The following is a 24,057-nucleotide window of genomic DNA, read 5'->3' as shown; positions in this document are numbered from 1 at the left end:
TGCTCATGGTTGTTTGCCTGTTGGTTGGAGTGACTGTGAAGTAGGCTGGGGTGTGAATATACAGTGCAGCAGTTTGGTAATCCCCACACAGAGGCACAGGGCTTACTAAACTACAGCCATCTGTGAAAGTTAGGAGTCTGACCCTAGCTGATTCAGGTTGCTTACACAACCTGAAAAATTCATAAAGCCAGATGTGTGGTGTGGTATGAATCCACTTTGACAGGGCACTAGAGAAAATAGTGTTATCTGCAGGTTAAGGGTGTGCCTACACAGGGAACAAGTACTTTACAGATTCACAAGTTTAATTCCCTAGGTAGGCAAGCCTGAACAGCTAAGAATGTGTGGCCTGCTCACACTGAAGCTGGAGGAGATGTTGGCATTGAATTGTTTATGGCTAGTAACTCTATATTCATTCTGTGACTCTAGTCACAATCTTCAAATCCTATAATCCAAATCAAGTCCTGCTTTGACAGGACAAGCTCCATCTTTCCTTCTCTGGATGCACAGTTTGACAAGTGTATTTCTCAGATTTCCAAAATTAGCCAAGGTCCCCATCAGATAAGAAAGAAAAAAGAGGCAAAGTCACTTACAAGATCAAACAAGCCACACGGTTGAAACAAAGATAACCACTTGGGTATGCAGTTTCTTTTGACAACATTGTGAGCTAAATACCTTCTATCTTCCTTCAGTATATGTTGGTGTGAAATCTTTTCCTGAGGGTTTCTTGAGTTATAGGAGAGAAAAGGGTTGGGGAAATGTCTGCAGGGGCTTTTCGCCTACTCAGGCAAAATCTGAAACACGCTTCCCTCCTCCCTGCGCCACTACGCTGCCTGCAGATTAGCAGGTTTCTTTAAGCCTCCACTTACAAAGTTTTCCCAGAGTAGTTCATATCATCAACTCTTACAATTTAAATAGAGAGATTAATTTCTAAGACAGGGCTGTAGCAGCATTGCCAGATTGTTCCCTTCTTGCAGCTCCTAGTATGTTTGCTTTCAGAGGCAGCTGATCTTTTGGAAATCCTTCTTCCCCTTAGTGTGAGAGAAATCTGTTAATGACGAAGCTCTGAGTGTTCTCTTAAGTGCAATGTGTGGTGAACTCTGAGTCCCAAGCCTGAAGCCACAGTCTTCCCACTGTTTGCTGCTTGGGCTCAATAAACATCACTGATATATTGAGATGACTCAGCTACACAGCGTTCACCTGCCAGTACCAACTCACTGGTCTGGATTTGTGAGTTTTTCCAGATAGCAGACAGACTGAAAGAGCAAAGCCATTTATAGACCTGGTGATTATAATGATGCATGGGAACAAAAATAGATTTATAACAATCATAACATCGAGGACAGCAATACAAATAGTGAGGATAAAAAAACAGGGAAAGATAAATATCTGTCTGGAAATACTGCTGCTGAATCAATAAACTGATGCCCTACCAAAAGCATGTCGTTACAGATTGAAAGCAATGTGGTATCAATAACTTTCAGTCTGCCCAATGAAAGTGGTCTTTTTTTCTCCAGTTTTAGGTACTGTTACAAGTTGCAGTGCACCATTTGCGTCAACTAGAAGGCTGTTTCTGCATCATTTTTAACTATGCTTTTTAAAACAAGCTAGACACATTCCTGTAACATGGAACAGACTACTTAATGCCTATACTCACCAGTTAAGGTTTGGTAGTATAAGAAGGCATTCTGATATTTAGGAATAATTAAAAGGACTTAACTTTCAAATAACAACCTCAGGCTGTGTCCTTTCCCTGCTATGGCATCTAGTCACAAACGTGGTTCTTTTAAACACTGCTGGGAACAGCTTGGTTGTAGCATGGACAAGTGTTTATTACAGGGTTTAGTGCCTTGTCCTATGATCCCATGCTCTGCAAAGCACATCTTAACTAATTCCCAAAGGCAAAGTGGCAATGCTGTGAAGCACTTGTGAAAACACTCAAACTACAGTTTAAACCTTGTTAAAGCACAGTTCTTCCCAGAAAAGTGACACTAAAAATGACAGTGTGGGATCCTATATTTATTGTCTATTTGTGATTTCCAGATCAAACACGCTAAGTGCAACTAAATAGCTCCCTCCTAACACCCACAGCCAGCTCCCCAGACTCTGGTGGGATCAGAGAGTTGAAACTTTCATATTCATTGTGATTAAGATCATAGTCTCCTTAGCATCTGCCCAAACCTGCTGTCCTCACTGAAACAGATACATCTTGACCTCCCCCCACTTTCATTTAGCCAAACAAGCTCAAGGAGGATGTTTTCTTCTCATTAACCTGTATGAGTCTTTTCACTGCTTTAAGGGACTAAAACATCTTTGCAGGCAGACCGGCAAATCTAACTCTGAACACAAATGCACGGCAAACTGACCTGTTGAAGGGGATGCCACTTCTTAACCATAGCCACATTTTCAGCTAAAGCATTTTAATAGCTTGTAAATTTGTTTTCTGGTCTGTATAATGGCATGACATATTTCAATCTCTACAAAGTTCTGATGTGAACAATATTCTCTGTGCACATAAATGCAGGTTTATGAGCTACATTTTTATTTCTCTGGAGAGCCAGCTGTTGCATATTTATGGCTAGCACAAGCAATCAGAAGATGCAGCCCAATCCAAAGCTCATTGAAATTCAGTTACACTTCAATTAACTATAGGGTTAGTTGCTACTGTTTCAGTGCCTTTCTTTCTGCTGTGTCTGAGTGGGAAGAAATCAGCCTCACCACCTCCCAGGGACCTCTGAGTCAACCAACACTGGAGCTTGCTGTTCCCAAACAGGAGAAGAGACACATTGCCAAGTCCAGTTTTTGGTCTCTGAGATGATAAAGCTAGTTTGGCTTAAATAAATTCTGCCAATGAAGCTGCTGTAGCATTCAGGTTGACACTTAAAGTTGGCACCTCTATGGAGTGAACAAGAGGACACAGTCTCAAACTGTGCCAGGGGAAGTTTAGGCTTGAGGTGAGGAGGAAGTTCTTCACAGAATAAGTTGTTGGCCATTGGAACAGGCTGCCCAGGGAGGTGGCAGAGTCACCGTCCCTGGAAGTGTTCAGTAAAGGATTGGATGTGGCACTTGGTGCCATGGTTTAGTTGTCATGAGGTGTTGGGTGACAGGTTGGACTTGATGATCTCTGAGGTCTTTTCCAACTTTATTGAGTCTATGATTCTATGAATACCTTAGGTGTGCATAGTTACCCTGACATGGTCAAAGATGGCCAGGTGCAAAACAGTCCTTTCCCCTATACCACAATGAAAATGTAGAAACGTAGGGGTAGATCCTGTTTATCTGCACTGCTGTCCTTTTTCCTGTGCAGTATGTTCATAAAGATAGATAAGAACAGATGCTAAAGTAGTGAAAGGCTCTGACCAGATTACAGGAACAGTTACAGCATCCATTCAGGGTGCCATACAAATGAAGTGGTGACTGCTACCCAACATGTGGCAGCAATACTACCTCAGGTGGTAGGGTTCTCATGCCAGCTTTCACATCAGCTTTTGCAAAGAACTCATCACCAGTTCAACTGTCTGGAGGTTTTATTGTCCTTGTGAGTGTATTCAGCATCTGTTTCAATGCTAAGTTGTGCTTGATGGGTGTTCAAATGGTTACAGATGTGTAAGCAGGAATGTGCCAGGCCGTCGGCCGTCCTTGAAGATGATGGTTTCCTGACTTAGCATAGCTGAATTTTTGTGAAACAATATACAGACTTTTTCCACTGCACTCTTTTGCCAGTCCTGCACAGCCTTGTGACTCAAAGGGGCAAAACTTCACAACCCAGAGCCAATGTGGGCCCCAGATTTCTAATGCTCGAGAGCCTGAATAACCAGAGCTGAGGTTTTGGTCTGGCCTGTGAAAAGGGAAAGAAAACCATCTGTGAAAACTGGAGGCAAATTTGGGTTTGGCTTCTACCCTAGGATCCCACAGCCTCCCATAACTACTTTCTGAATATCGGCATGTTGGGAGAAGAAATCCTTTCTCTGCACCTTTTCTTGGAAAGCCATGCTCAACTCCATGCCTGTTACACGCAGGTTCCACAGGACTTTGGGGGAACCCTCTGAGCAATTCAGAGAGACAAGACCAGCAGGCTTTGATCCTTAGGGCTGTAGAAGAGTGCCCTTTTCTATCTAGAAGTTGGGGAAGGACGAACGGGCTCTGAGCAGGGCTTGTCCTATGGGAGAAAAACACTGAACATCATTGGAAATTCACAACCACACATGCAGAAGATGCATAGAATTCCCACGGGTCTCCTCCACACAAAGCCCCTCTTGGCTGATGCTGGCTGGTAGGTGGCCTGGGCAGCCAGACACCCCCCCGTATCATGCAGGCCAGCCTTGGCAAGCAACAATGCATCCATTCCTTGCATTCCTGCCTCGGCGGAAGCAACAGGGATCCTCCTTCCCTTCAGCTTCCCCCTCCCTTGCCTGCGCTTCCCAGCCAGCCCCTGGCGAGCCAAACGGTCCCCTCTTCCTCCCCGGGAAATGGCAGCCCCGGGTGTTGCCGAGGGTGGCAGAGCTGGTTGCCACTGAGCCCTGGGCTCAGCCTCCAACAGTGATTTTTAACCATGCCCCCTGGGACGCCGAGGGACCTGCTGTGGCCCCGGAGTGTGGATCTCCCCTCCAAGCCAGCTGCTCAGGGGAGAGGAGGGGAGAACCGACAGACAGCCAGAGCCAAATAAAACCCTCCCCTGGCCAGCCCCTGATACGCCCTTCTGCATTTTTCCATTCTGTGGTTACAGCACTCAAAGGGTTCCATTAAGTCATCAAGTTTTACAGGTTCCTTAAAAAAAAAAAAAGGCAGGGGGAGAGCGAGAGAGAGAAAAGTTTGGTCATGGTAAAAAATGAGTGATCAAAGCTGAGCCAAAGCTTCCTGTTACACCGGGACTATATATATATCGAGTCTTTAATGTTGGGGGGTGTAAGCAGGCTGCTAGGAGACTGGAGCGGGAGCTGACTCTCTGCCTGATTTCCCAGCTCGCTGAGGTTTCTTCCACCGACCACAATGAACAAGTTCCTGTGCTGCACGCTTGTGGTAAGTCCCTTCAGAGAGGTAGATAGGCTTTAAGATGCGCTACAGCCTCAGAGATCAGGCTGTAAACACACACGGCTTTTCTTCGGCGTGTCCTTTGTTTTGCTGTTTGGCGTTTTATTCCCCGTCGGATTTTTTGGTGATTGTTTTGGGTTTGGGGATTTTTTTTGTCTTCTCTCCATTTTCTTGGTAAAGCCTTTTTGTTTCATCACATCGGGCTATCCTGGTGAAGTTTGGAGCGGGATGAACACATCCAGCTCCAAGGAGGCATCCCATTCTTAAGGTAGTGTCATGATTTGCTTTGCTTTTGCCTTTTACATTACCTTCCTCTCTCCTTTTGGAAGGTCTCATCATACTGGGCTGACGCACAGCACTGTATCTAGGAATGAATTTAGAAACTGGAGGCTGGGGTGCTTTGTTTCAATGTACAAAAACTCCCAACCCTGCCTGTTTCTGTAATCTCTGCTGCAGTGGAACTGATCAGTATCTCAGATACTGGGCTGGCTTTCTCACCCGGGAAAGCCACTAGAAACTCCAGAAAATAAGAAGGAGGGGAAAAAAAGAAGGCAGAAATGTGTGGTGCTTGTTTTGGCTTATAGAATCCAACTTCATATGCAAGAAAGTGATGAATTAGTAGCTGTGTCAGTAGCTATTACAGAAAATGCTGTGTTATTACATCTGGTACAAGCCCCTGCTTTAGTAAGTTTTTGTTTACTTGATAATTTAGCAGGATGCTTCCAGATGCAGATGTCAGCAGTGCAGCAAATCTTTCCAAATGCCATTTAAGCCATTTAGCTGTATTGAATTCTGTATGATGCCAGATTAATTCAAACCTCTGTTAAAGTCTGTTTGGAGGCTATTCATCCTCTGGATAAGGAAACATTTGAAGAAAAGCATTTAAAATAATATTCAGAGCAGGCTGTGGTACATGCCTGCACAGTAACTTGTTCCTGGGTTGTTTTGGTGAGTACAGTAGCATTAATGTTGTGGTGGAGGGTTAGAACTGAGTTCCATTTATTCTGAAAGCTCTTTATAAATGCGAGATTTCCGAGATCTGATGAGTAATGCATGTTTATTGCTCTCTGTGCAACTTTCTGAAAGAGCTTTTTGAGAGGGGGGGGAGGAGAAAGAAGATTAATAGTGCAAGGGAAGCAAAAAATTGCCAGGCTTGTGGTTCAGCAAACTGAAATGCAGGACAACTTTTTCATTGCATGGGGGATATTGTGCCTTCTTTGTCCCTATGAAAGCGCAGGCAGTCAATCTGGGAATTTCAGCAGCAGCCTGTTACCAGCTTGGCTTCTTGTCTGTGGCTGTCATTAAATAATCACCTTGATATTGTGATTTTGATCAGGGCAATGTGCCTTGTTCGTGTTGTCCCACAAAGTAATAGTGTTTGGTCGAGTTCACCCTGATCCTCTGGTAGATGAGTCTTGGGTCTGAAATACACCAGTGGCAGGAGCATATACTCAAGAGCTGCATCATTCCACCCTTTTCCAATTTATTACTATTTAAAAGCAATTGGTTAAAAGTAGTGGTGTTTAAGCAGTTTCAGTGAAGTTTAGCTACTGTCAGATGTGCTGGAGCTCAGAAAAGTAGCTGCAGCACCTATTGGAGCACTTGTAGGAGGCACAACGGCAGTTCAAAGTTGTGCGCGTTTGGCTCGCGTACCTTAAACCTAGTTTGAAGACACCATGGCTAAAAAAAGCCTCTTTGGACACGATGTACATTTAGCCTTGGCCTCTTTCTAAAGTTTAAGAAAAGGGGACCTGCTGTGGTGGGGCATGCATGTATGTGTTGATTGCTGGAACACTGAAACTGCTTACAAACAGCAAAGCATTATGAAAGGGGTCTGAATTGAAAGCAGTTCCCCAGAGCTGGATGTTGTTACTTGTCACGTAACTATCTCGACCCTTAAACTTGACCTTTCTCTATTTTGATCTCTGGGTGCATGTGACACGCTTTTTCTGGCCTGCCTGTTGGGTTTGCTGTGTGTAGGCAGCAGTGGCTTTGCAGCCCATGAGGGTAGGAGTTATCTTTCTGTCTGACTTTCTCTCTGTCTGTCTGCATGTTTGTTGGTTAAAAATAAAACACCAAGGCTACCAGGAGAGCTTTTGAAATATATTGTAGCAATTAAAGTAACAGCCACTGCTCAAATCTCACAGAAACTTCATTTTTGCTCCTTCTGTATTTAATGTTTGTGCTAGGAGGTTTCCTGCTGTCGTGGTCTTCCTGGAGAAAAGCACCTGTTTGCACACAGTACTGGACATACTGTTTCTCTAGCCAGATGGTCAGTTGTTAGCAGTTCTCTCAGTGCAAAGGCAGACTGTACTCATGGTGGTAACATCCCAGGCTTGGATGAACTCTAAATCTCCTTCTCTGGAGACTTTCAAGACCCATCTAGATGCGTTCCTGTGCAGCCTGCACTAGATTCTATGGCCCTGCTCTGGCAAGGGGGCTGGACTCCATGATCTCCAGAGGTCCCTTCCAACCCCTAACAGCCTGTGATCCTGTAAATCCTGCTGTCACTCTGGTGGATAGTGTTTCAAAATATGGGTTATGGATAAGATGCATCTTTGGGAGAGAAGTCTGTTAGTCTTTTCCTGCTTTCTCACTCCACAGGCTTCACAGCAAACATAACTAATATAAAGGAAGACTTTCAATTTAGCGCTTTGCTGATACAAGGTAAAGCTGCTCTGCAGCTGAACAGCATTTTCCTACCACTGAAAACCAATCAGTAGTTTAGACCCCCTAAACTGCTTTGTGAATGACAACTCATGGTGCTTCCCAAAGTCTCTGTGAGATCTGAATGGTTGGCGTGTTACTGTACTGACAGAGAAATGAAGACAGTGGTTGATAGCATCGGTTTTGCATACAGGTGGCTTGGAAGAGTCACTACTTACATTCCTTATGTAAAAGAATAGCCTCCAATTTACAAAGCATCTTCCATACAAAGGTAGGTCCCATTATGTCCAAGTGAGTGGACTGTGTTGAAGCAGTTGGCAGAATGCTGAAAGAGCTTTACAGGCTAAACTCCAGCCACCAAAAATGACTCAGTTTTAGCTTTCACTGTGTACCTGATGCTCATCTGCCTGCAGCTACTCACAGCATAAGAAGTGCTGCATAGCTGTTGGCCCAAACAGATTAAATTTGGTGATTGCATGGGGCACCCTAGCAAGATGAGGAGAATGAAAATCAAGCCACCCAGATGGAAAGGAGTAATTTCTTCCTAGATGACAAATATTGTATGCTGGTTGTTCGCAATAGATGGCCATGGATCCGATTCAGCATGGCACTGTCACGTGCTGGATTTTTCAGATGCTGTTTTGAATTGGCAAGCTATTGTAGTAAAAATGTGTGGGTTTACATATTTTATAATTAATATTTTGAGATGCTGTTTTGAATTGGCAAGCTATTGTAATGAAAATGTGATTTTTAATGTATTTTATAATTAGTATTTCCTGGCAGTGGTATCTTCAAACCCCGCCATTCACTGGTTTACAAGATGTATTCACAGGCTCAAGTATTGGGTTGTGGGTTTGACATCTAAAGACAGTTAAATGATTTAAGCACAGATCTAACATTTCCAATACAACAATTCAAATCAGAAATACAGGTGCTGTGATCTGTGGGTTTCCCACAAATGGGATTCCATGGCAGATTAGCTAGGGACTCAGGACTTGCTCCTCTCTCTGGTATCTTCCCAGATGCTGTGGCTGTATTTCGAGCAGTCCTTGGCTCAGAGAGGGCTAGGGAGCCTCTCTCTTGTGTGCTACATCGCTGGGCTGCAGCCTCTTCTGGGATTCAATTCCCCTGGAGCTTTTCCCCTTTCTGCCTCAGTCCAGGTGCAAGGCCTGGGTGAAGTTGTTGGTCTGCTAGAGCAGGTTTTCAGCTGCTATTCAGCCAGCATTTGGCTCTTGTCTCTTTGTGGTAAGCAGGCCCACAGCGGCTACTCCAGCAGCATTTGGCTCTTGTTGCTGTCTGGGTGAGGACAAGGCACTGACTTCTTGGCTGGTTTAAATACTGTCCCAAGATCATTAATAACTTTGGTAACACAGAACCCTGGTAACTGGACCTATGAGATGAGGCATCTGCAAACACGGCCAGGGGCACACACGCAGTTCACAGCTGTGTTACAAAGTTAATCGCACGTGGTACATGTTTATCTGGACCCCAGGAAGTGTCCAGCTTTGCACATTCACAGGTGCTTAGCCCATTGTCTTGGCTAGAGCATATCTGGGGGGGTTGACCCTTCAGGACAGTATTGGTTAGGAGGACCTCTTTAGTATCATCCAGTGCTACATATTGCCGTTGGGATTTCTCTGGGGTCTGGGCACAGTTTCAATGAGGCATTCTGCCTAAAGGATGAAGGTAAGTGAAGGCCTTCTGCCTCAGCTTTATCCAAGTACTTTGTGTAGAGAACAAAGTGGGCGAGTTGTGTGGTTTTACTTTGAACCCAATGCAAACACTAGGAGCAATATGACAGATGCCTTGAATGATTATTTATCACACAGGAAAATGTGCTTTGGAATAGTTGTGGAATGCAAAACAGAAACAGATTTATCTTTCTCAGCAAATTAAACATTCTCCTTTGGTCTACATCCCAGAACCACAAAGCCAAGCTATATAATAATATTTTCATATGCTGAAAAGCCACTTTCTTTTCTCTCTCAAAGCAGTGATTTAAGGGGATGATGCTTGAAGGATTTTTGCTTTATGTGCTTTGTATTCATTTTAATTCAACAAGAAAAAGCAAGTGGTTCTTTGCCTTACATTTAAAGATGAAAGACAAGGGCGTGTACTTTTTTTCATGCCCGAGATCTGAAATGAAATTTTACACTCTTGTTGTTCCTCTTTCAACAGCATCTTCTAAGGACTCAGACAAATGGACTGCACAGGTCTTTTATGTAAGCATTGTGTATGCTGACATAAAGATGGTATAGAAAAATACATTATCAGGCCTAACGTGCTGAGGGACACAGTCAAATAATTGGCTTTTAACCTTGGGTAACTAGTTTTGAATAAGCTCCCAGTATTTACTTGCATGACACTGATTTATGTTAGATTCATATTTCAGAATAGAATAGAATAGAATAGAATAGAATAGAATAGAATAGAATAGAATAGAACAGCATAGCATAGCATAACATAACATAACATAGACTAGACTAGACTAGACTAGAATAGAATAGAATAGAATAGAATTAACCAGGTTGGAAAAGACCTTCGAGATCATTGAGCCCAATACCATCTAATCCACAGTTCAACCAGATTCTTCACACAGAGACAGCAGCTCTGAAAGGCACCCAGGATTTGGCCCAAGGAGTTGGATGAGGACTGAGTTTTTCAGTCTTTTCAGAATGGAGCCCATGACACTAGACCTGAATTTCAGTCAATAGATTAATAAGTTACTTGATTCTGGGTTTCTTGTAGCTATTTTGTTACTGATTGCATTTCATACTCATGGAACAAAAAAAACCCCAGCCTCTGGGATTGTTTTGGTTTTGTAATTAAGCCTTGCATTTCACTACCCTGAGGAAAATCATTGATTGCACTCTGATCATAGACTAACAGTTAATTCATTGAGACAGATAAGATTTTGAGCATCACTGTCTTCCATTGGTGTTGGGATATAAAGGGTTTACTTAGGGTTTAAAACTGAAAGAAACTGCCCAGGTCTCTTCATCTGTTCCCCAGCTCTTCCAGGAAACCAAATTGTGTAGTTGCTTTTAGAAATGGTTGGGAGCTATATTTAAACTACTTGGATTTCTTGCACCTGCTTTGCAGTAAAAGGCTGCTCCTAAACTTCCCCTGATGAGAGAATCCCCTTGTCACTTGCCAGCATTATCCTTTAACAGAGAAAGTTCTCCCTCTGTTCGCTATCTGTACTGAATCTGTTGGTACTGTGTTGACTCACCAAGATGTTGAACAAGTCAAGATCATGTTCAAGATGAAGCTCTCCATTTGCTTCTAAACTTTCTCTGTACCTCTTCTGATCTGAATTAACCTTTCCTAAAGAAAGATGAAGAGACTTTTACACCATCTTCTGAATGACAGATCCATGACTTTGGCCAAGCGTAGCACCTGTCAGTGCTCCAGCTTTGCTTTCTGAGGGCTTAAAGGGTGAGCATGCTCATTACCCCTACTTCTGATTTCAGTAAACTTTTTCCTTTAAAATTGGAGCATGCCTTCTTCTCTAGCAAGAGCAAAACAAGCCAGTGCCAGCATGATTACAGGAGAAATCTTGCTTTCTGTGAAGCTTTTGGGAAAACCAATGTTCAGAACTAGTAAGTTCCGATCATGGCATTTTCATGTGCTCTAATAGTGCTACTTGTTACAGCAGAGATGCAGGTGTCTGGTACATAGCCCATATTTAAGTAAGGGCACTCAAGCCAATCATAAGTTTTATGTGGCTGAGAATCTGCTACCAAGTTTAGGATGAGCTATGTCAGGAATGACATAAAATGCATTCAATTACCATTTGAATTTGATTTGGGAGCATGCTTTTGAAGGACCTCTCCTGATAGTCTTAATTGACTGTGTTTTTGTTTGCATATCAGAGCAGTCCTGGAGTGCACAAAGTGGATTTACAACAGTAAACTGGATTGATGAAAGCAGATCCAGACAGGGGCTCCAGAGGTGCACCAGGTGCACTGTGACACTAATGCATGCTCAGTTCATGACAGCAGACTGGAGTCCAAAATACCCACCCCGTGAATCACGCATAATGTGAGTGGCAGGTGTTTGGCACCATCTGTTTTGCTCTGCAAGTCTGCTGTAACAGGTGATCCAACTTGCTCATGTAAGCACAAATTCAGTGCAGTTTAGGCTAGGAAAAAGGACAAATTAGTTATGCTCCCCTCTGGCTTATTCTGTTTACTGGGGGGACAAGAAGAGGCTTTTCAATCTTTTTGTGCCAAGTTACTGCAGTAAAACTAGTACAAAATACACAGACTCACAGAATTGTCAGGGCTGGAAGGCACCTCAAAGATCATCCAGTTCCAACCCTGCTCCCATGGGCAGGGACACCTCACACTAGATCAGGTTGCTCACAGCCACATCCAGCATGGTCTTAAAAACCTCCAGGGATGAGGCTTCCACCACATTCCCTGGGCAACCTGTTCCAGTGTCTCACCACCCTCATGGGGAAGAACTTCCTAACATCCAATCTGAATCTACCCATTTCTAGTTTTGCTCCATTCCCCCCAGTCCTGTTGCTACCTGACACCCTAAAAAGTCCCTCCCCAGCTTTCTTGTAGCCCCCTTCAGATACTGGAAGGCCACAATAAGGTCTCCTCAGAGCCTTCTCTTCTCCAGACTGAATAACCCCAACTCTTTCAGTCTGTCTCCATAGCAGAGGTGCTCCTCTCATTGCCTTCCACAATTCTTCCTGCATTTTTTGCACATCTTGGTGCAACAGATTGGTTTTACTTTGGCACTTGATGGAGGCTCCAAGATAACTTCTGACTTTCAGACTGTGTATTATTTCAGTTACTTATCTGTGCTAGGTGTTTTCAGTCTGCATAGAAGACAGCCTTGCAGATCTCTTAAGTATTATTAAAGTATCTACAGTAGTCTTATGAAGAAGCGTGGTATGGGGGACTGGAGTCTAGAAGTGCACTTAACAACATACGGATGGCTGTACTGGCTTTAATGAAAAAAACTATCCAGAACAAATGCCCTAAAAAGCTCCTGTCTATGGCAGCAGATGATAAGGGATGCAGAGAAGAGATGGAAGAAAAAAAATCAGAAAAATAGTGGTATTTTTCTAAAATACTCCTCCAGATTCAAGCTATTTGTGTTGTGGTACTTCCTAATCAAAAAATTGTTTGGCTGGTTTTGGTTGGGGGCTTTTGTTTGTTTTGTTTTGGGGTTTTTGGGGGGGGTGGGTTTTTGCTGGGTTTTTGGTTTGTTTTGTTTGGGTTGTTTTTGGTTTTGTTGGTTGGTTGGTTGCTGTTGTTGTTTTTGGTGTTAATAGCCCTCTTTATTTTCCTTCATTACTATTTCAAGTAACATTTTGAACTCGAGCAGTTACGGTGTCCTGTGGCAATGAGCTTACTATACTGATAGGACCACAGTAGTCAAACAGCAATAGTAATCATAGAATCAATAAGGTTGGAAAAAACCTCAGAGATCATCAAGTCCAACCTATCACCCAACACTTCATGACAACTAAACCATGGCTTTAAGTGCCACGTCCAACCCCTTTTTGAACACCTCCAGGGATGGGGACTCCACCATCTCCCTGGGCAGCACATTCCAATGGCTAACAACTCTCTCTTTGAAGAACTTTCTCCTCACCACCAGCCTAAACTTCCCCTGGTGCAGCCAGAGACTTGTGCCCTCTTATTCTGGTGCTGGTTGCCTGGGAGAACAGACCAACCCCCACCTGGCTACAACCTCCCTTCAGGTAGTTGTAGAGAGCAATAACATCTCCCCTGAGCCTCCTCTTCTCCAGGTGAAACAATCCCAGCTCCTTTAGTCTCTCCTCACAGGGCTTGTGCTCGAGGCCTCTCCCCAGCCTCGTTGCCCTTCTCTGGACACGTTCAGGAGTCTCAATGTCCTAGTAACGCTCAACTAGCTCTATGTTGAAAATCTTATACAAAATGTTCTGGTAAAATACTGAGATGCTGATTGCATTTACAGCTTTAGTTTTACTGAAGAATCTTTGGCCATAACTGTTGAAAGAGTTGGATGCCTCATACATATGGCTCAGCCACTGGCTGATGCATCACAGCAGCTAGATAATGTGTGCTGGGAAAGAAGGCAAGACAGCTGTGATGTGCTTTAAAAAAAATCCCCACAAACTAAACATCAAATGCAAAGAGTGGTTGCCCTTTTAGGGATGCTGATTTGTTAATCCTAGTACAGTGATTGGCTATGCTCATTTAGATGAAGAGTCTTCTGGTTGTCATTAAGAGGTCATAGCTTCCAAAGGCAGAACTTCCCGTGGTCTCACATGCATATTGTTCAAGTGTTTTATATAATTATATTTTTTTTTGCTCAATTTTTAAACTCAATCCCTCTCAAATTGTGTTCAATGGCTTTCATTTCTTACTGGCTTGCTTCACACAGCTGTAGGTTCTTCCTGAAGGAAGTGCTTGCGTTTTTCCTGACGAAACCCATGTTCCCACACCCTGATTATTGAAATTAAATGACTTTACATGCTGAATCATCCCCTGCAGCAAAACTTCTCACCTGCCTCATATATAATTTCCAATATAAATGGTTGAGTAAGGAATATAGAGCAAATCTTGTTCTTGCTCCTGCATGTTGCAGAGCAGATTTGAGCAGTCATTAAATGATCCACCTTAACCATTCAGCCTGAAAATGTTTCACCAAGGGCAGAGACATGACCAAGAGCACAAATTCTACTGCAGCGAAAGCCTGAGACTCCTTGTGAGCCGTGCTTTGCAGAGGAGGAGAGATGGAGTTTCTGCATGAGGATGTGCTGCCCACATGTCTGGTTGCTGTCCCTAATAATTTTCAGAGTCAGATTTTCATCTGTGTTGTGCATTGTCTTGGGTTTCCACAGACATCTGCAGGAAATGTAGGTAAATGCTTGTCTTTGTCATATCTGTGCCACACGTTGCAGTCTGTTAGGTTAAGGTAACATATACATCCAGGGAAGTCTTTGACTCTGGAATGCTACATCATCTGTCACTGATGCAGGAGAAAACCTGACTGTTCACATCAACAATTAATGGGATTACCAGGATTTCCTTATTGCTGGAGCAATACCTGCAGATTTACCAAGGGTGGGTGCATTTTCCATTGGTGGAAAGCCATTCACTATCAAAAAATGTGCTGCACCCTCTTGCTAAATAGATAATTTTAAACAGGTCCAGGCATTTAAGAGAGCTGGAGTGGGACCTGGCTGTCAATGACTGAGGAATTTCTCACAGTGACAGAAACAGTGCATTCAGGCCACAAGAGCAAGTGGGATCTTCACAGTTGTAGAAGAACTTACAGGGTTTGGTCAAGGGTAGCTAGAAGAGGCTGTGGGGAGTATCCATACTATCTGCATTTAATTCTTCAGCATGTCTAAGTATAGCTGTAAAAAGTGCATTCATAGAGAGGCAACAGGAGAATGAACCTTAGAATCTTTTCCTGTGCTGTAAGAGTTCCTAACTTAGGCACCTAATATTGCTTGGGGAAAGGACTGCGGTTTGTACTAATGCAAATGAATGATTAAATTGTCTTTTCCACCCTCAGTAAGATTGTGACTTAAGAAGTGTCATGCTGTGGCAGAAGCAATGCCCTTAGATGAAGCCTCTTTAGGAAATATGGAGTCTGAATTAATAAGAGGAGCTAGCTCCACTTACACTTTGGGGACATCCTCATTGGAAAAGGGGAAAATATGTTCTTGAAATTGACCTGACAACTCGGTGCTAGCTGACTGGGATTAAAATAGCAACCAAGACAAGTCAGCTTGATCGATAATTTGAATGGATGCATTAAAAACAAAAAGAGTCTTAATTCAGAGAGAGTTTGCTCCATATTTACGAGATGTCCAAGTTTTAGCAGAGAAGTGGCACGGAGCCTGGTTCTCAGCGGTGAGAGTGAGCTGCCAGCAGATCCCATGAGGCTTGCAGCAGCAGTCAAGGACTACCTGAGAGTTACTTTTTGAGAGGCTGGTGAAGTCACAGTGCCAGATTTTCAGTTACAAGATATGGAATGGAGGTTGTCTCTGCAGAAGGGCAGGATCATCTCAGGTTGCTAGATCCTAAATTGCACCATCAAAGCAAACTGTGGCAGCAAGCAGAAGGAGTGCAGCTGTCATATGTGCCACTACTAAACCACGTCCTCACGACAGTCATAAGCCACTGTTTTAGATGGGAAGTCAAAGCATGAGCCTGGCCTGTTCCAGCTCATGCCATTAAGTTCTTAATGTACCCTTCATAAACTGCAACTGCAACATTCTTTAGCTCTGTCCAAAGCTGCATCTTCATACTTAATGTAGCTGCCACTTTTTATCCCCAGGCCTGCATTTCAGTGCAAGATTAAATGGAAAGCATTAAAAAGTAACCTATACCCTTCTGTCATCCACTGGTGGTAAAAAGAAATATGATAGGCAATCACCTTTAAAAGTTATCTGAGGTAATGGTGCGGCACACTCGTGGTCAGATTTGTATGCTGAGAGACCGTTTCTTTTGCATCTGAACTACCTGATACTTAAGAACTCAGTGAGTGCATAATCTCCACCTTGCTGTCCGTGAAATGCATTGCAAATGAAGCTAATAGCCCACATTCTCTGGTGCCTGGCAGTAAAAGGCCGTTCCTCAGTGATAGTAAAAGGGTGTGAACGGGAGAGTAGGATCTACACCTTTGGAAGAAGGAAGTACTTAACTTGGGAAGATTTGCTGGATACCATCCTAAAATTTTCCCGTTGGAAAATGGACATGGGAGACTCCAAAGGATGGCTAGTGTCTTATCAATTTCTGATACAAATGTGTGTTTTGAAGACATGGTAGGACTCATAAGCTCGCTAGAATGTGGGTTTCTTTGGGACCACAGTGCTCCCCAGAACTGAAGCAAGCAATGTTTTATTTTCCCGTTGCTAGCTTTTGGACATTTCTGTTGGGTGGACCATCCAGGCCGACTCTCCCCCCAAGTACACCCATTACGACCCAGGGACATCTCGTCAGCTGCTGTGTGACCAGTGTCCTCCTGGAAGCTACGTCAAGAAGCACTGCACCGCCAGCAGCCCGACGCAGTGTGCCCCGTGCCCGGATCAGTACTACGCCGAGGAGTGGAACAGCAACGACGAATGCCAGTATTGCAGCACCGTCTGCAAGGAGCTGCAGTTCGTCAAGCAGGAGTGTACCAGCAGGCAGAACCGCCTCTGCGAGTGCGTCGAGGGCAGGTACCTGGAGCTGGAGTTCTGTCTGAAGCACACCGAGTGTCCTCCCGGGTTCGGCGTGGCACAGCCAGGTATGTACCACACATCGACAGGCAAAGACTTAATCAGAGCTCTGCTGCGCATTGACGACTTGGGGCAGTCACAGGAGTAGGAAGGAGGCTCGTCCAGATGCAATTGCAGGACAGTAAATTGCAAAGCCAATTGCACCTGTTCTCAGTCTGCATCCTTTGGATTGTCGCCAAAGGACCTTTTCTCAGTGGAATACCCAGCTCCTGCTGTAATATATATCTTAATGGCAGTAGCAAATGTAGCAAATTGCACTCTAATGAGCAGCATGATGGATTGCCTCTCTTAAAGGAGCATTATCTGGAGTGTAGTATATGTATGTGTGATAAATAATAATGTTTTTAATTTTAAGATCTGCTGTTTCAAGCAACTGTGTATCTTGACAAACACCAGGAGCACTATGTCTTTGACACCAAGTGTGTAATTACAACAATATTAATACAGCTTTACCATCACGGCAATATGGGACAATAATTAATTATCAGCAACTTAAGTGGAACTCTTTGGGAAACTGCTACTATTATCAACCAACCAACCACTGGTGAGCAGGCTGGCACTGTGCTGTATGTCTGGTGGGGATACAGAGGGAAGCAGAGCTTCTCAGTGCAGTGTATTCCTAATTTAAAACCACAGAAATTGTTAAAGCAATAGGAAGTTCTTCTCTCAAAACAAACTATATCATTTATGAGGGTGATGGAGAGCAAGAACAGGCTGCCCAGGTTGTTGCTGGAGTCTCCTTCTCTGGAGACTTTCAACATCCATCTGGATATGTTCCTGTGTGGCCTGCCCTAAGTGGTCCTGCTTTGGCAGGGGGTTTGGACTCAATGATGTCCAGAGGTTCCTTGCAGCCCTTACCATTCTATGATTCCATGATTTATCATCTGGCAAATCTCATGGCCCAGTTCAGCTCTAGTAATTAATACAGTCTGAAAGATTTTTAAGCTGTCATTTGACTGGAGGTTGATAAATGCTCAGAGAAGAGCACTGAGAAAGACAGTATAGAAAATCAAAGTGTCTCAGACACAAATCCATAGGGAACCGGCCTCCACACTCCAGAACTACTTCTCTAGGAGCTATGTATATAGGGAGAGAAACACTAGGGCTGCGCTGTAGATTCTACAGCAATGCTGGATGACAAGTTGGAAGTCCCTTCTTGGACTATGAACATCTCATTGGAGAACTCCTTTGACGTAAGGAGTAATGTCGCTGCTGTAGCTGCTCATTAGTCCCTGAGTAATCGTTTAACTAAGAATTATCCTGATGCCCTTGCCACTGTGAAGCATTTCTACCCTGTTTCCATATTATAAACCTTCATTAACCTCAATCGTTATACCCAGGGGCTTGGGTTAATGAGTTTCTACCATACCTTGGCAGCAAGTCAAAAGAGGCCAGAAAAAAAGGCTCTCAGAAAGACCATTTGGGAGATGAACAATGAAGTGCAAATTGTCTGAGCAGCCAGCCTGCTGCATTGCTGGGAGCACAGTGAAACTGTGGCGAACAAACACGAATCCCTCGGTCTGGAAGAAGATAAATTGTTGAATCATGTCATTTATTGGAAAGTTGGTTTCCAGAAGACCATCAGACTGAACCAGCTAAACCCGACAGCAGACCTCAGAAAAGGCATGAAAACACTGTAAAAATAATTGCATCCCCCTGTGTCAATAGTCAGTTTTTGAGGTGAGGCATCGACTGAGAATTTAATAAGCATGGACCACACTGTTCCTGCTTTCTGCCATGTGATAGCCTTGAACTTTGTAACCATGTAAATTCAGGTGAAATAAAACCTCCTAGGAGTGGAAAAGTATGCTTTGGCTGCCGCACAGGGAGATGGTGTGGTCCGGTGTCTCCTCCAAAGCTTAAAGCATTAGAAATCTGTTTCCTCACTGCCAGATGCTCGTGATTATGTTGGGCAGATCACTTGGCTTCGGTATTCCCCTTCTGAGAGTGCAGATTAAGGTACTGTTCCTTTGCTGCGGTCGGCCCTGTGCATGGCAGAGTTTGTAGCAGCAGTGCCCCGGGGAAGCAGCAATTCCGGGCAAATTGGTGGGAGCGGCGGCAGGGTGACCGGGCTGCAGGGATTTGTGCCCTGAGCGAGGGCAGCCGGATAAGCAAGAGTGAAAAGCTGGCAACGCTGAGAGGTGACTTTAGGCTCAACCCTGAGACGCTGAGAGATTACCTGCTTTATTTCCCTCCTCTGCCCCAAGGGTTAGAGGGGAAGCTCTGAGCAGAGCGGAGCACCGTTTGCAGGGATTCTCTTTCCTCACTGCCAGAAGGCAGTAGCAGCGTGTCTGGAGCAGGGAAAGTTGCTAAAAATCCAGATGTCCCAGGAGAGCTCAGGTGCAGGTGTTGCTGGAGTTCCATACAGCCCAGAGCTGCAAGCGCCTCACATTGTGCGAGAAAACTGCTGCTGGAGGCTGGGTTCTGGCTGCAGAAATAAGAGGATTTTGGGGGGGAGGTTGCAATAGACAGAGCCTCTAATTTTCCTGATGCATGACAACTAGAACTTTATTTCACTTGCTGTCTGATGAAAGAAGTGCTTGGTCAAGTGTCTCAAGTTCTTTATTTCACAGCTGGTTGAAATCCATACCCTTTTTCTTTAAGGAGGTGCCCCAAATAAATAACATTTACTTGAAAGCTGCCATTAAAATAAGCATCTATGTAAAATAAGCACCAGTGTAAACACTTCCAAAGCACACTAGATGGAGGCATTTTCTTAGTCAAAGAGAGTTTCCAATTACTTAATAATAATCATTAAGTCTAAGCATGTGCTTAAGTTCATTTTCAATAATCTTATATTAGATATTAGGCTTTAGGGACAATGGAATGGAATGGAATGGAATGGAATGGAATGGAATGGAATGGAATGGAATAGAATAGAATAGAATAGAATAGAATAGAATAGAATAGAATAGAATAGAATAGAATAGAATCAACAAGGTTGGAAAAGACCTCGGAGATCATCAAGTCCAACCTGTCACACAGCACCTCATGACTAACTAAACCATGGCTTCCACGTCCAGTCCCCTCTTGAACACCTCCAGTGATGGGGACTCCACCACCTCCCTGGGCAGCACATTCCAATGGCAAATTACTCTTTCTGGGAAGAACTTTCTTCTCACCTCTAGCCTAAACTTCCCCTGGCACAGCCTGAGACTGTGTCCTCTTGTTCTTCTCCAGGCTAAACAACCCCAGCTCCCTTAACTTCCCCTCACAGGGCTGTGCTCCAGACATCTCCCCAGCCTCGTTGCCCTTCTCTGGGCATGTTCAAGTGTCTTAAACTGAGGGCCCCAGAACAGGACACAGTACAAAAGGTGTGGCCTAACCAGTGCAGAGTACAGGGGCACAATTGTTTAAATGTTTGACTTGTTTAAATGTTGACTGAATAAATCTGAATTAAGAGTTGCCAGTGCTGTTATTTTTCTGCCCCTGATGGTTAGACTGTTTGCATTGCTTGGATTAATTTCCCTCCTGTGATAGAACCATATATTGCCATTCTGTTGTTGTATCATACATTTGATTCTGAAGTCAAACTGTGCATTACAAAACACCAAGCAAAACATATCTATGTGCTTTAAATGCTTGTGCTGTACTCAGTGTTCTACTTCCTTTGTGCTTGTAAAAACATTTTACTCAAGCCCAGGAAAAGAAACAGATCAGAAATGCAACTGAAATTCTCTTTTCCTGTGCTGTTTAATATTTGAGTAGGGAAAGTTCTTTTCAGAGGGTCTTTAGATGATATTTAGTTGAGTTGTATTTTTAACTAGAGCTAAAGTAAACCATCCAAGTAAGGTTCTGGGCAGGTACTACAGAATACAGTTTAGAGTGGTTTCTTCTGCCATGTAGTAATGTTACAGGCCATCTGTACAAGTTGAAGAAGGAAGGTTAGACACAGTGTGAGGTCTGAACAGACTCAAGTAATGCCTGATTTGAAGATATTACTTTACTACATTGCTGAATTAATAAGCAATTACTGATTTTAAAGTTGGTAACAAATATAGGTAAAGGTACTCCAGCAGGAACATAACTCTCTTTGCTTTTAAAAATTAAAGGGCTTGGCTTAGGGGTGTTTTTTGGGGTGGTGTTGGTGTTTTTGTTGGTTATTTTTTTGTTTTGGTTGGGTTTGGTTTGGGGTTTTGTTTGTTGGCTTTTGGGATGGGCTTTTGTTGTTGTTTTTTGTGGGCTTTGTTGTTGGTTGTGGCTTGCTTGTTTGCTTGCTGTTTGTTTGGTTTTTTTCTCCAATTCACTCATAAATAAGAAATGTGAAAAAAACCCCAACAGAATCCTGATGATTTGGAGAGGAATATTTTATTTTATGTTATTGTTGTATTCTTCTCTTCTCTCTTCTATTTTTTTCCCCCCCCAGAGTTGAGGTTATCTGTAACCAAATGCATTGTTTCCCTGTTTCCACAGGTACCCCTGAGAGTGACACTGTCTGTAAGAGATGTCCAGAAGGGTTTTTCTCGAATGAAACATCATCAACAGCAGCCTGCCTGAAGCACAGGAACTGCAGTGCACTGGGCCTCAAAATAGCTTTGAAGGGAAATGCAGTTCGTGACAACATCTGTCAGGAGAATGCAGATGCAGGTTTTCCTCAGAAATGTGGGATAGGTGTGTATCATGTTGTGGAATAGTGCCCTGAGAGCAGACTTTAAATCAGTGTGCCAGTATTTATGGTAAAGGTATCCAGCTTGTTAGCCGTTTGCTTGCTCTGGTGATGGCCATAGCAGAGGTTTAATTATTGTGGGTCAGGCCAAGTGGAAGTGAAGCACAAAGAGCCACAGCACTATAAAGACCACTTCTGTAGTTTGTTTCTCAGACATTGTTTCTTATCATCCTTGCTGCTTGCTTTTTTCTTTTGTCCTCTGAGACAAGCAAGGTAAGAGATCTGTGCAGCTGACATGTTCTTTTTCTCGTTTCAGATGTAACCCTGTGTGAGGAGGCTTTGTTCAGGTTTGCTGTTCCTACCCAGCTCACACCTAACTGGCTGAACATCCTAGCAGACAGCTTGCCTGGGACAAAGGTTAGCACAGAAAATCTCGAAAGGATTAAAAGCCGGCACGGTTCTCAAGAGCAGACCTTCCAGCTTTTGAAGTTGTGGAAGCAGCAAAACAAGGAACAGGATATGGGCAAAAAGATCATTCAAGGTATCTGATTTTAACAGCATGCACATTAAAAGCAACCTTCAGAAGGGCATTTTGGAAATTACTTGGGATCAAATACCTTCTGGAGATACATTATGCTCTGAGGAGGAGCTGCAGAGCTTGACTGAGATGTATTGTTGCAGTAAGCACAGTGAAGGCAAGGAAAAGCAGGAAGAGAATTCAGCTTCTGATTAGCTGAGTGCCAGACTGGCAGCCCTTGGGAGCATGCTTTGTGTCACAGACAAGATCCGCTTCTGAGGCTGCAAAATGTATGAAACCTTTTCATTCAAGGGGGAGCAATGTCCTCCACTGTTACATCTGAGCAGTGGCTGTTGAGGTTAGAGGGAGCTAGATGCCTGCAACTGAGAGTGCAGTTTTTCTGTAAAGAGGAGACCGACAGCTCAGACTCAGACCTCTATTCACAGAATGGGGACACATGGGAGTGAGGAATGCACAGAGAAGCTTTCCCTTCTTTTTTCCTTCCAGTACTTATTTGTCATGCCAATTCACTGCTTGCTTTGTGCTGAATCTGCCAAGACAGGTGTCAAACAGGAATCAATGCTGCAGGGTTAACAGCAAGGTTCTCATGAGAGTCAGGCCAGCTCTTTTCATGTAAGCCACCATCAACAACCACCACATGTGAATGACCTTCTGTCCACTCAGAACAGATCTTAAAGACACTGCAGGCATGTTTTCTTTCCCCTCTTCCTTTAGTTAGGTATGCTTATGTCAGACTGTCAAGAGTCTAGAATACTTCACAAACCAAAATGGCTACTTTAGCAAATGTTGCCTAGGCAGTTTGGAGGAAGAAAAGCAACATTTTCATTCACTGGAATCAAGTGACATGATAGGTATCCTATCATATATATACAAAACATCTTACAAGCCAGATGAAATGAGTGCACAGCAGCAAACACTTGCTATGAGGTTTGTTTGTAATTTGGGACTGTTAGTATCTGTAAAGTTCATTAAAATTCTTAAGTGCTTTTCACAATTGGAGTCTAAAAGTAACAACTGCTGAGAGAATTATTTGGAATCAAGTAAAAGATGGAGAAGGAATATTAACCTTGAAGTTTTGGAAGGGTTTGGGGTGGGGTTTTTTGTGGGTCATGGTAGAGTTGTCATGCATTGTACTCTGTGTGTGGGCCATGGTAGAGTTGTCATGCATTGTACTCATTTATTTCTTCCTTTCACTCTCTACAGAGCTTGATCTTTGTGAAAACAGTGTCTTAAAGCACATTGGCCACCTGAACCTTACCTTTGAACACCTCAACACACTGATGACAAGCTTACCAGGCAAGAAAGTAGGAAAAGAAGATATTGAGCACACAATGAAACTATGTCAGCCTGCAGAGCAAGTTCTGAAGCTTCTCAGTCTGTGGAGAATGAAGAATGGTGACCAAGACACCATTAAAGGTTTAACATATGGACTGAAGCACTTGAAAACCTACCACTTTCCAAAGCGAACCATCCAAAGCCTGAAGAAGATGACTAAGTTCCTTCACAGATTTGCAATGTATAGATTGCACCAGAAGCGCTTTTTAGAGATGATAGGGAACCACATTAAAGCAGTGAAAGTAAGACATGTCTAATTCAAGGTATTTCCCATTCTCCACTGACTATTTTCCCCCTAATTACTGCCAGCAGTAATTAAATTGGAACGTTGTTTCCCTGCCTTACGCCTTAACTATTTATAGAAACGCCTGACTGGAATAGTTCTAAGTCTTTTGCAATGTTCTGGGAGTGATTTTTTATTATTATTATTATTAATTATTATTATTTTATTTTTAAACAAACAAAACAAAACAACAACAAAAAAAAATAACTTCTGTAAAAGCTATCAACCTGTTGGTAACACTAAAGAGCCTGAAGCTGCATTTTTGCACATCCCGAGTTGAAAAGCCCCACTATAGTCAGTAGCTGAGAGGAGAAGGCCAGACCAGGCTCCACTACAGTATTTGCTATTTATGTTCTTTG

The 24,057-nt window shown here is 43.4% G+C and overlaps 1 protein-coding gene across 1 annotated transcript; it reads left to right on the top strand.

The window, feature by feature from the left end:
- Nucleotides 1-4,612: 4,612 nt before the first annotated feature.
- TNFRSF11B (TNF receptor superfamily member 11b) lies at nucleotides 4,613-23,847 on the top strand. The gene is made up of 5 exons (XM_054167512.1): nucleotides 4,613-5,016; nucleotides 16,575-16,944; nucleotides 21,350-21,547; nucleotides 21,859-22,083; nucleotides 23,284-23,847. Exons 1-5 carry the CDS (start codon nucleotides 4,987-4,989, stop codon nucleotides 23,670-23,672), a joined length of 1,212 nt encoding a protein of 403 aa, XP_054023487.1. The 5' UTR covers nucleotides 4,613-4,986; the 3' UTR covers nucleotides 23,673-23,847.
- Nucleotides 23,848-24,057: the final 210 nt, after the last annotated feature.

This window comes from Dryobates pubescens, chromosome 14 (genome assembly GCF_014839835.1).
Source record: "Dryobates pubescens isolate bDryPub1 chromosome 14, bDryPub1.pri, whole genome shotgun sequence".
NCBI lineage: Eukaryota > Metazoa > Chordata > Aves > Piciformes > Picidae > Dryobates > Dryobates pubescens.
The sequence above is the reverse complement of the archived record's forward strand: the minus strand, read 5'-3'. Positions and strand labels throughout refer to the sequence as shown.